A 13,285-nucleotide genomic window follows, 5' to 3' on the forward strand; every position below is an offset into this window, starting at 1 on the left:
AAAGTCTTCATTTTGTTTTTCTTCAGCCATTCAGAGGTGGATTTGCTGGTGTGTTTTGGGTCATTGTCCTGTTGCAGCACCCAAGATCACTTCAGCTTGAGTTGACGAACAGATGGCCGGACATTCTCCTTCAGGATTTTTTGGTAGACAGTAGAATTCATGGTTCCATCTATCACAGCAAGCCTTCCAGGTCCTGAAGCAGCAAAACAACCCCAGACCATCACACTACCACCACCATATTTTACTGTTGGTATGATGTTCTTTTTCTGAAATGCTGTGTTCCTTTTCCGCCAGATGTAACGGGACATTTGCCTTCCAAAAAGTTCAACTTTTGACTCATCAGTCCACAAGGTATTTTCCCAAAAGTCTTGGCAATCATTGAGATGTTTCTTAGCAAAATTGAGACGAGCCCTAATGTTCTTTTTGCTTAACAGTGGTTTGCGTCTTGGAAATCTGCCATGCAGGCTGTTTTTGCCCAGTCTCTTTCTTATGGTGGAGTCGTGAACACTGACCTTAATTGAGGCAAGTGATGCCTGCAGTTCTTTAGACGTTGTCCTGGGGTCTTCTGTGACCTCTCGGATGAGTCGTCTCTGCACTCTTGGGGTAATTTTGGTCAGCCGGTCACTCCTGGGAAGGTTCACCACTGTTCCATGTTTTTGCCATTTGTGGATAATGGCTCTCACTGTGGTTCGCTGGAGTCCCAAAGCTTTAGAAATGGCTTTATAACCTTTACCAGACTGATAGATCTCAATTACTTCTGTTCTCATTTGTTCCTGAATTTCTTTGGATCTTGGCATGATGTCTAGCTTTTGAGGTACTTTTGGTCTACTTCTCTGTGTCAGGCAGCTCCTATTTAAGTGATTTCTTGACTGAAACAGGTGTGGCAGTAATCAGGCCTGGGGGTGGCTACGGAAATTGAACTCAGGTGTGATACACCACAGTTAGGTTATTTTTTAACAAGGGGGCAATTACTTTTTCACACAGGGCCATGTAGGTTTGGATTTTTTTTCTCCCTAAATAATAAAAACCATCATTTAAAAACTGCATTTTGTGTTTACTTGTGTTATATTTGACTAATGGTTAAATGTGTTTGATGATCAGAAACATTTTGTGTGACAAACATGCAAAAGAATAAGAAATCAGGAAGGGGGCAAATAGTTTTTCACACCACTGTAGATAGATAGATAGATAGATAGATAGATAGATAGATAGATAGATAGATAGATAGATAGATAGACTTTATTAATCCCAAGGGGAAATTCACATACTCCAGCAGCAGCATATTAATGCAAAAAAAAAAGCAATATTAAATTAAAGAGTAATAAAAATGTAGGTAAAACAGACAATAACTTTGAATAATGTTAATTATTCAAAATAATTATAATCGATTAGATTCAACTATAACCTCATTTATTTGGAATTCAAAACATCCATGTATCCAAAGAGCGACCCTACAAAGAAAGACCTAAGGCAGAAGGTGGCATGGCTGTAGCTAACTTTCAATTTTATTACTGCAGCAAACATACAAACTATAAAAACCTGCGCACAAATAGATGAACATACACAGGCATGGTCCACAGTAGAAATAAAATCCTGCAGTACTTCTTTATATTTTTTGCTTTGTACCCCAATAAATGCAAGTTATCGCAAATACACTAATAACCCAATGGTGCTTCACTCACTCAGAATGTGGAACCAATGTAGGAAACATTTTAAGATAAAGAAGCTTTTATCGGTGGCACCTCTGCATGACAACCACCTTTTCCCACCCTCTCAAATGTACGCAGTTTTTAATGTCTGGAAAACACTTGGGATTAAATCACTTAGAGATCTGTACATAGACAATGTCTTTGCATCCTACAAACAATTACATTCTAAATTTAACTTTCCAGCAGCACATTTCTGTCACTACCTTCAAATCAGAAACTTTGTTAAACAGAACCTGCCCGACTTTCCTCACCTCCCACCTCCCTCTATGCTGAAAAAAATATTGATCAGTCTTGAGGACTCTGACAACATTCCTGCAATATATAAAACCATTCTAGAGTCCCTCCCTTTTCAAGATCCAAGAGGACAATGGGAAAAGCATCTCTCACTCAATATTTCAGAAAAGTAGTGGAAGGTAGCAATGCAGAGAATTCACTCGAGCTCCATATGCACAAAGCATACAATTATTCAAGTTAAAATCATCTAACGAGGACATCTGTCTCATTTAAATTTGTTCAAAATGTTTTCAGGGCAAGATCCAACCTGCGAACGATGCAATCGAACTCCAGCCTCACTAGGCCTCATGTTCTGAGCCTGCACCAAACTAACATCATTTTGGACCAAAATCTTTGGGCCTTGGGGTCACAGTCCCTCCTAACTGACTACCAGCTGTGTTTGGTGGGCTCACAGGGGGGCTTAAAGTGGAGAAGGACAAACAAACTGTGATCACCTTCACTACACTACTGGCACGCAGACTTATTTTGCTTCACTGCAAGAATGCTAATTCTCCTCTGTTAAGTCAGCGGGGTAACTGATGTTCTCTACTATTTGAAACTGGAAAAAATCGAATTCTCACTTAGAGGATCTGTGCAGAACTTTTTCAGAACCTGGCAGGATCTAATCAATAATATTTTAGAATAAGCATTTAAAGCACTGAGGAAGCAGATTCTCTCCCCATTTCCTTTTCTTCTCCATTTATCTTTATTTACTTATTAATCCATCTATTTACTTATTTTTTACTAGCTTTAAGTTTTACTCTGCTGGCTTAGCTCTCTTTCTCAGGGCTGGGGGTTGATTTGTTTTCAATCCTATTTTTGTAAAAATTGATCTATTTGTATGGAATGTTGTGTGATTACAATAAAAATAAAAACTCATTTGACTGTGGACAGCAACACTGGTGTTCTTGCACCTTCCTCTTCTGTCTCTTGGTGCTTCTTGGATTACATTTGACCATTTAGAAGAATTTCCTCTCAGCTGAGGGTGACCATTTTGGGTCTTCTTCCAGACAAAGTCACCACAGCTTCAAATAACCATTTGAACAGATGATCTTGGAATCTGAAGCTGTTCAAAAATGGCTGCCTTGTGTAAATCTACGATCCTCTTTCTCACGTCTGCACTGAGCTCCTTGGACTTTCCCACCGTGATGTGTGTTGGTCAGTCAGTCCGACGAGGGCCATCAAATGAAAGAAGCTGCTGGCGGAGACAATCATGGCCACTAACAGGCGAGTAAAGGAGCGCCAAGGTAGGACACATTTTGGACCTTTCAGCACCACTTCATTCATCATCTAAGGAGGTGTATGGCTGTTTTTGACCCTGTGATGATTTCAGTAAGCCCAAAATAAATTAAAACCTGTGTGCTAAGGCACGGCCATCAGCAGTGTTTCTGTCTGTGGAGAGAGTGTCGGCCACATCGAGAGGTTTACTTACCTCGGCAGTGACGTTCATGTCTCTGGTGACTCTTCCTATGAAGTCAGTAGACGGATAGGGACAGCACTGGGGGTCATGAGGTCACTGGAAGGGGATGTGTGGCGCTCCCGATATCTCTGTAAAAGGTCGAAGGTCTAAGTCTTTAGAGTCCTGGTGCTTCCTGTCTTGCTGTATGTTTGTGAGACATGGATGCTATCCAGTGACCTGAGACGAAGACTGGACTCCTTCATGTGTGTCTCTTCAGAGAATCCTTGGGTATCGTTAGTTTGACTTTATGTTGCTCATCCATATTACTAAACGAGAATGGTAAACCGGATATGGACGCAGGGACCTGCCCGTGGACGCAAAAGACATACTGCGCAGGCACCACACAAAGCCCCCCCCGCACCAGAGCAAAACGGGAGAGACTACGAACCGTCAGAGTAGGAAACAAAGTAAAACGTCATAAAGAGGTTAATGAACAGGGACAAACACATGGAGAGCAGGTTACAGAACAAAGCCCCCCTCCCCAGAGTAAAACAAGAAAGACTACGAACCGTCTGACATGCCGCAAGCAGGATAAAGCGAGGTCAGAAATAAAACACAGAGTAGGAAACAAAGTAAAACTTTATAAAGGGATTAAAGAACGGGGACGAACACATGGAGAGCGGGTTACAGATGATGAAAACTGGAATGCAACAGCTTCAAAAAAACTGACAGTGGGGAGACCCAGAGTGACACGGGCGAACGCTCCGTATTAAACATACGTCATCATCACATGTCCAAACTATACAGCATAGGGGAATCACATTACAGTGATGCATTATTAACAGTACGATAAACATCACAGTATCGCAAACAAATGAAAATTATTACTCGAAAAAGGGAAAATATATTCACCACGGACCAGGTGTCATTGAAATAAAAGCAGAATAAAGCAATATCAGAAATGAAAGACAGAGTAGAAAGCAAAGTAAAACATCATAAACAGGTTAAACGAGAGAGCCAAACACATGGACAGCAAGTTACAGATAATGAAGACCAGAATTCAAAAGCTTCAAAAACAAAAGCTCGACTGACCGAGATACAAACTGAAACGGGAAACACTACGGGGTCCGCAGTAGTCCACAATGCACCGCATAATAGTACGGACGGAGCTCCGTATTAACAGTGGGGGGCCCCAGAGTGACACGGGCGAACGCTCCGTATTAAACGTGCGTCATCCTCAAAACGCCGGGGGTAGGCGAGCGAAGCGAGCAGGGGGCGGAGCCCCCTTGTGGAGTCCTGAATGAGGGTCATTACCTGCACTGTGAGGGAGTGTCAGTTACGACACTATGGTCATGTGGTGCAAATACCCGAGGGTGATCACCTCACAGGACCCTCATTGTTGAGGACCCAAGTGGATCGACCAGGCCAAGGGCATGCCCACGTAACACCTGGCTGCGGCAGATAGAGGGTCATTTCCAGAGGATGGGACTGGACCACCTGTCTGCCAGGGGGGTTGACAACCAGGATCCTGAGCTGTTTTGTCGTGTGGTGGGTGCAGCAACGCGCTGTACCAGTGCGTGCCTCCCAACCTGACTTGACCTGACTTGTGACTGTGGTAAGTGTGAGATTATTCTTTTGTATGTTGTACAATCATTCTACCACAGACAAACAACAGTTGTAGAAATGACTGGAAGCACAGCTCTGCCCTGACACACATACAGGTCTGAAAAGCTGGTAGAGACTTGCACTATAAGAGAGTTCAATTTTTCATTTTTAACGAATTTGCAAACCTTCCTGGAAACATGTTTTTTAATTTGTAATTATGGGTTATCGAGTGTAGAATGACTGACAAAAAATGGCAAATTTACCAATTTAAAATTAAATCTCCATCATAATAAATATACAGAAAGTGAAGGGGTCTCAATACGCACTGAATCCACTATACAGTATTTGAAACTGAGGGGCTGGAGTACAGAGTGCATTACATTATAGGCATCCTTAATACCCAAACCTTTGTTTTATTATTAGTGGGTGGCACAAGTATTAAAGAACCCCAAACCTGATAAGCATGAGGCGTCAACGTTTACTACAAAGGCCTACTAAAGCATAAATTTAAACAGGTAATTTCAGTCTGGGGGACTGAGAGACATGGCAGGCACCAAGGCACACGAACACGATTGTGGTCACAGTTTAAATGGATTAGTGAATGGGCTTGGAAAGAGGTGACCTGCACTACAATGACTACCACAAAACAACAACATTTATTTCTAGAGCACGTTTTCATACAAATGCTGTAGCTCAAAGTGCTTTACAAGATTTAAATTAAGAAAAAAGAAAAATATAAAAATAAGATTAGGCAATACTAATGAACAAAGAATAAAGTAAGGTGCGATGGCCAGGGAGGACAGAAAAAACTCCAGATGGCTCCAGGGGTTCCGAGGCCATGAGACCACCCAGACCCCACTAGGCATTTAAAAAGACTTCATGTTAACAGGCGGCCTGTCTACTACTGGTGGGATAAGTTCTGAAAGGATTTGTCTTGGTTTCATTTTTTATTACACAAATTCTGTGATTTTGGCAGGGGTGCGTAGAATTTTTATATCCACTGTATGGAAGGGGGGCAGTGTAACTAAACATATACATTACATCTCTCGGCAGATAGCAGGCAGCAGCATCCACACAAGCCGAGATGGTGAACTGAACTAGGAATAACAAGACAAGCCTCTGCCCAAAAATCTTTCAAGACGTGAAAGGAAACCAAATTACCTGGGCTGGGACAGTCTCTGGAGCTGTGAGTGATGGAGTAATATTTGGGACAAATAAATAATTGTAAAATGTGACAATAAATAAATAAAAACACAATGATATGTGAGCGTAAACAACTGAATGTTTCAAGAAATGCTTTTTGTTGCTCATGTCATTGAGGGCAGAGTGGTGACTCTGTGGCTAAAGGTCGCCGGTTCAATTCCTGTTACTGTCAGAAGGGATCCTACTCTGTTGGGCAATTGAGCAAGACCCTTAACCTGAAAATTACTCCAGGGGTGCTGTATGATGGCTGACCCCATGCTCTGCCCATAAAAAAATAAAATAAAATGCCATGCAAAAAGTCAATTCCCCCACCCATAAACACCGTCCTCTCCCCCAGGGATTAATCATTTTTTAATTTGACATACTGTAACGGCCAACCCCTTACCCAGCCGGCAACTAACACCTCCAAGACCTGTGGCCTGGATAATTTACTGAGATGAATCTAACTATCAAGCCGTACCTTTAACAAATTACACTTTTCCCCCACAATCGACGGTGTAAATATAAGTACGCAAAAAGCAGATGATGTAAAAATAAACTGATTAAATGTATTAAATAAATCCACAAGACAAATGCAAAAATAGATCCATAAATATAAATATCCCTCCACCACATCAACAATGAGACAACACCATATATAAATACAACAAAACCCTCTCTTGCCCCTGTAACATATAACACACAACACAAATAACAAAAATGAATGATAAACTGAATGACTGTGAACTTGAGTCCGGTTATAAAACTGTCCTGAATACAGATGACCGAACTAGTGGTAAATGAGTCGTTTGATTTTCCCGGCAAATGGAACAACCTCACCGTGATTCCTCGGCGTATGGTGGATGGCGAATCGACCCTGGGGTCTCAGCAGATGAAGGATGAAAGCAGTCCGGCAAAATGAAAAACAATCTGGTACAAAGGCGCGATGTGGAAAAGCAGCAAGTAAGTTGAAACGTGGTTGAAAACGAATGGTCTCCTTTCTCCCCTCTTCTCTCTCCTTTCTGATTACTTAAATAGTCCTTGTGACGACTGTAATTGATTAATTAAAAACAGGTGTTTTCCAGGCTAGAGGCTGTGGTCTTCATCATCCGTCCCCCTTTACGGGGACGGCATTTCCTGATATACACACAAACAGCAAACGGGACAATGGAAACATGACGCACTCAGAACTGACATTTGACAACACTAACTATGTAGCCCCGCTACAATACTGTCATGTCTACTACTACAATACAATAATGTCACCGCACACAGCATAAAAACACGTAATACAATGAACACTGTTGCACTCACCCGTCAAAAGTTGTGAGGGTGGGCTCTAGCGAGTAACGTGTTTCGATTGGTGAATTGTCGACAGTGCAGACTTAAATCTTTGGGTCACGTTAATGGCAGACACTTCAACTGAGGGATCCTAATGATCAATTCAGAGCCTTTTAAATTAATGGAGGTGCTCTCTGCAGTCATTCTGGTGACTTTGTGATGGCTACAGAATCACATTTTTGTTATTTTGATTAGTATGTGTATACGGGTAAGCCTGATTTACGCATGGCTATATGGCAGGGCTACTCAATTACAAATTCAGTCGGGCCAAATTTTCAAATCAAGCAATTTAGCTGGGCCAGACATTTTCAGCAGCCGGTAAGCAGCAGGTAATAACAAATTTTGAACAAACACAAATGAAAGTATTGAATAACAAGAAATGTTTATTCATTGTTTCCCTTTTATATTTGGCCACAGCTGACACAGATGCATTAAAAAAAAAGCTATAACGCAACAGAATCTGAGGTAATAGGAATACATTTTTTCCACTTTTTAAACTTTTTGGTCATATCTGACCCAGGCACTTCTCAAAAATGAAGTGCACAGTATTAGCAATGACATTTGCTTCCCTTTTCAAACAAAATAAACATTGTGGTCATATATGACCCTGGCACACCATAAATTACAATTAACAGAACAAAAAAATAATAATCAAAGCTATCAGTGCCCAGACCCCTAACAAGTGATAACATCCATCCATCCATCCATTATCCTATCCGCTATATCCTAACTACAGGGTCACGGGGGTCTACTGGAGCCAATCCCAGCCAACACAGGGCGCAAGGCAGGAAACAAACCCTGGGCAGGGCGCCAGCCCACCGCAGCAAGTGATAACCCACTTCACGCCCAACCTACCTTGAATGGGGTCTCTCTTTGAACTGCCTTTCCCAAGGTTTCTCCCATTTTTTCCTACAAGGTTTTTTTGGGAGTTTTTCCTCGTCTTCTTAGAGAGTCAAGGCTGGGGGGCTGTCAAGAGGCAGGGCCTGTTAAAGCCCATTGCGGCAATCCTTGTGTGATTTTGGGCTAGACAAAAATAAACTGTATTGTATTGTAAATCACCCCATGTGCGTTTAGGCATGGCTTTGTTACACATCCCACATTATGGAGTGGAGTCTTGGGGGGGAAAGCACTTAGTAAAGATTCAAGGCCAAGAGCAGGTGAGAGGTATGGGGGGGCGGAAGGTGACCCGTTTTTATTATTCTGGAGGTGTCCCCGTGAGCCAGACATTGTTTATAGTGCGGCACACTGAATTAAAAGCCTGCTGGCATTTTGAAGATTCCCCTGGAGAAGCGGCTCCAGTGTGTCTTATTTGACAGCTTGTCACAATATTACAGACTACTGCACCACTTCTAGACACACAACTGACGCACTGCATTGTGGGCTGAATGTTGCAAAGCTATGCAAAGTGTTGCATTCACGTTCCGTACAGTCTGAAGGCTCGTGAAATGTGTTTTTCTTGGATTTTCTCTGCTTTGGACTGGGCCACCTGGAGGTTGTTTCTGGGCTGCACGTGGCCTGCAATTTGAATAGGCCGAGAATATGAGTCCAGGACCCTCTGCAGATGTGTAAAAACTGACGATTCCCAGGACTTACCGTATATACTCGCGGATAAGTTCTCCCACGGATACGTCGGGGCTTGATTTTACCGTTTAATATCCGGTATTTTATAATGTCGGTCGTATAAGTTGAATGCGGAAAACTCACGCTATTGTTACAAGAGATTATGATATGCTAACGCCCACCTGAGAGAGGAACCACGGAGCACATGGCCTTTTTATCTTTATGTATTGTGCCTACGTGACCACACAGTAATACCCGAACTATTCTAAAGCGTCGTTTACACTGTTTTGTGTTTTTTGTATCTCACACCTGCGGTGGGTTGGCACCCTGCCCGGGATTGTTTCCTGCCTTGTGCCCTGTGTTGGCTGGGATTGGCTCCGGCAGACCCCCGTGACCCTGTGTTCGGATTCAGCGGGTTAGAAAATGGATGGATGGATGGATGGATGTATCTCACACCCTCATACACCTTTATGGTAAGGGCATCCCTTATCTACGATGGAGCGCTCAATCAGAAGAAAATATGAAGCTGGTTTTAAATTAAAAATCATTGAAGTGGTGAAACAAATTGGTAACTACACTGCTGGAACAAACTTTGATGTGTCTGACAAACTGATGAGAGATTGGAGGAGGCAAGAAGATGTAAAAAAAAAAAAAAAAAAAAAAAAAATGAAGTGTCGTATTTTTGAACGGGCGTATGACTCAGGGTTTGATTTTATGAGCGATTTTTTGGGTTTCAAGTCCTGACTTATACACGAGTATATACGGTATATGAAAGCATAAAGACGTGTGCCTGAAGCAAACACAAGGGCTGACACAGGAGGACTGAGGGTTGGCTGGGCTTCAGTACACCACGACTCCGCAGCATCGGCTTGTTGTTTCTTGAGTGTACTTAGAACACAGCACTGCACACAGAAATATTATTTGTTCTTTTTCGAGAATATTCTGGATTTTGTTTTTCTGCATAACTTTAAACTGATAAGACAGGCTGTTTGCATAACATTAGATACTTAAAACTGCTTAAAGTAGTTCAGGGTGGCAGGGGGCTACAACCTACCCCACCAGGAAAGGGTGTAATGTTGAAATCAATCATGGACGGGGTCACCATTCCATTGCAGGGCCCATTATGTACTCACTCACACTGAGCTAATTTACCTACTGTTTAGGGAAGGAAGGAAAAGCACAAATACAAAGGGAGAGTGCACAAGTATCACACAATCATCGATTTGGCATCAAGATTTGAACCAAAGAAACTTATACACTCAAGAAATGTGTACATTTATCAATAAAGCACAGCTACAAGAGGATTTTATAACAAAGCATGAGCAGCAAATGAAAAGGCAACTAACCTTATTCTCCGTAACTGACACACCAACCGATTCCAGGAAGCACTCTATGTAAGAAGTAATTGCTCCAAAAACTACTGGGCTTCTACAGCATGCGTCTTCCTGTTAAAAGAAAAGTTATGTTTTTAAAGGACATCGCTTAATTGGTCTCTTGAATGTACACAAGAAGACTCTCCTGACATGGAGCAGTTGGTCAGAATTACAGATCAATGTTATTCGCATTAACTGATTTTAAAATGTGGCACCCCTCAAACACCACTTATTTATACAACCTGTACAAAGTCTTCAAACTTCATACATCATTAGGTCTTCATGTGAGCACCACATGTTGCCCTACTTCAATTCCATTTGGGCATGGAGAAGCACACTCAACATTTTAAAATTGGGTTTGTCGCTGTTCTCATGCATTCTCACAATTAAACCTTCCCGTGCTGTTAGCCTGTGATTGCTTGTACTTCACCGATTTTTAAACTTGTTCTTCAGAGTAACATCATTTGACTGCTATAGATGCACAGAGAAGCCATCTTGTTGGAAACGAGAGCCCAACAGAAAAACACAAGTTCAGCAAATGAAAGGAGGCAATTTGGTTCATCACACTGGTCGATTGCGATAACGGCAAAGCTGTCCTAATGTCCCATGTAGATACATTTACGTGGCGTTAACTACACAAGGCGGCAGTTTGTTTCGCATTTTCACATCTGCTTTTGTGAAGAATGACCTTATGGATTTTGTCTAAATGCACTTCCCATAATGTCCATTATGTGTCCTTATGTACACAATTCATTATCTTGTATATAAACGTCTACGCGTGGAAGTCTGTCTGTCTGGCCCGGAAATGAGAGGTGGAGTCGGGGTAAAGGCTCCACGTCCAAGGAAACTGACACTCGCTTAGCCGCTACTACAGAAGCGAGTCGAACACATCGGCAAAACGGTATGCCTTTTACTTCTCCTCCTGCCGCTAATACACAAGCAATGTGAGCATGTCGGCAAAAAGAAATCTCCTAGAAGAGAGACGCCCAGAGTGGTTCCTTTCAATTACCTGACATCTCTACATTTCAATTTTTCCTCTGTTGATTTCAATAGTTTCTAGGACCCCAGGCTTTTAACAGCACGGGCTTACACAGCTAGTTTAATAATCATAATTCTTTACATTTATACAGCGCTTTTCTCACTACTCAAAACTCTTTATATAGTGGGTGAGGAGTCACTTCTACCACCACAAATATGTACCATCCACCTGGATGATGCAACTGCAGCCATTCTCACGTCATAGCACTCACCACACATGAGCTGTTAGGTGGTGAAGTGGTGACAGAGATAGCCAATTAAAGGGGATGACTAGGGGGTAAGAATGACTAGGCCGTGGTGGGCAATCTAGCCAGGACATTGGGGTGCACCTTTCTATTTACAGAGGATGCCCAGGGATTTTTAATGACCACAGAGAGTCAGGACAGCTCCATTTTAACAGTACAGTGTCCACATCACTGCACTGGAGCATGGGGGTCCACATTCAGGTGTTAGGGTAAGTGCCCCCTGCTGGCCTCACCAACACCTCCAACAGCAAAGTGAGCTTTTCCAATTTCACAAAACAAATTCTACTGGACCAACACATTTGAGAATACTAGATAACTGGATTAGGTCCCCATATGGCCGCCTCTGCTCAAGCAGATTCCCTTAGCTTGTTATAAGGGGCCCTTCATTTCTTGGATACACCTGGTGTCCCTTCTCTGACCATTCTAAGAGCTATTATGTCTTTCTGGTTGTATGTTGACCACCAAGACTCCAGATTTGGCCACAATATTAGCGACCAACAGCCGGGGTTCATATCCTGGGTATTCTCTGCGTTGACTTTGTATGTTCTCCCCATGCCAGTGTGGGTTTCCTCCCACAATCCAAAGACATGCAGGTTACGTGGATTAGCGGTACTAAATTTGCCCTAATGCGTGGTTTAGGTGTGTGTGTGTGTGCCCTGTGATGGACTGGCGCCCTATGCTCACTGGGATAGGCTCCAGCACCACCTGCGCCCCTCATGCGGATTAGAAAATGACATGACACTATGGACTAAAAGGCCTCCTGATAACATCACACTAACAGATTGTGGAGTCTGATTGTGACATTACCTGCAAGCATTCTGGCTATGCAGGTAAGAAAAGTCATGCTTCCTATTTCAAAATGCAATGTTTCTGGAGTTTTGTTTCTTTTCAAAACTTTTTAGTCATTTTCTTTTTTTAATTACAGCAATCCCTCGCTATATCGCGCTTCGCCTTTTGCGGCTTCACTCCATCACGGATTTTATATGTAAGCATATTTAAATATATATCGCGGATTTTTTGCTGGTTCGCGGATTTCTGCGGACAATGGGTCTTTTAATTTCTGGTACATGCTTCCTCAGTTGGTTTGCCCAGTTGATTTCATACAAGGGACGCTATTGGCAGATGGCTGAGAAGCTACCTGGCTTACTTTTCTCTCTCTCTTGCGCACTCTCTCTGATCCTGACGTAAGGGGATTGAGCAGGGGGGCTGTTCGCACACCTAGACGATAGGGACGCTCGTCTAAAAATGCTGAAAGATTATCTTCACGTTGCTATCTTTTGTGCAGCTGCTTCCTGAAACGACATGCTGCACAGTGCTTCGCATACTTAAAAGCTCGATTTTTGATTGAAAAACAAACTCTGTCTCTCTCTCCCTGCTCCTGACGGAGGGGGTGTGAGCTGCCGCCTTCAACTGCTTTGTGCCGCGGTGCTTCGCAAAGCCAAACAGCCCTATTGATTTGTTTGCTTTTCTCTATCTCTGTGACATCTGCTCCTGACTCGCACTCCTTTGAAGAGGAAGATATGTTTGCATACTTTTAATTGTGAGACGGAACTGTCATCT

At 42.6% G+C, this 13,285-nt stretch overlaps 1 protein-coding gene across 2 annotated transcripts in view; it reads right to left on the minus strand.

Annotated features, from left to right (window-relative positions):
- cars2 (cysteinyl-tRNA synthetase 2, mitochondrial) overlaps nt 1–13,285 on the minus strand; it is a 134,679-nt gene that overhangs the window by 11,703 nt on the left and 109,691 nt on the right. For both annotated transcript variants that reach the window (XM_051926344.1, XM_028799569.2), the window contains exon 13: nt 10,416–10,514. In XM_051926344.1, the coding sequence (XP_051782304.1) occupies nt 10,416–10,514 (99 nt within the window). The remainder of the gene's footprint in view (nt 1–10,415; nt 10,515–13,285) is intronic.

Source organism: Erpetoichthys calabaricus, chromosome 4 (genome assembly GCF_900747795.2).
Source record: "Erpetoichthys calabaricus chromosome 4, fErpCal1.3, whole genome shotgun sequence".
Classification (NCBI taxonomy): domain Eukaryota; kingdom Metazoa; phylum Chordata; class Cladistia; order Polypteriformes; family Polypteridae; genus Erpetoichthys; species Erpetoichthys calabaricus.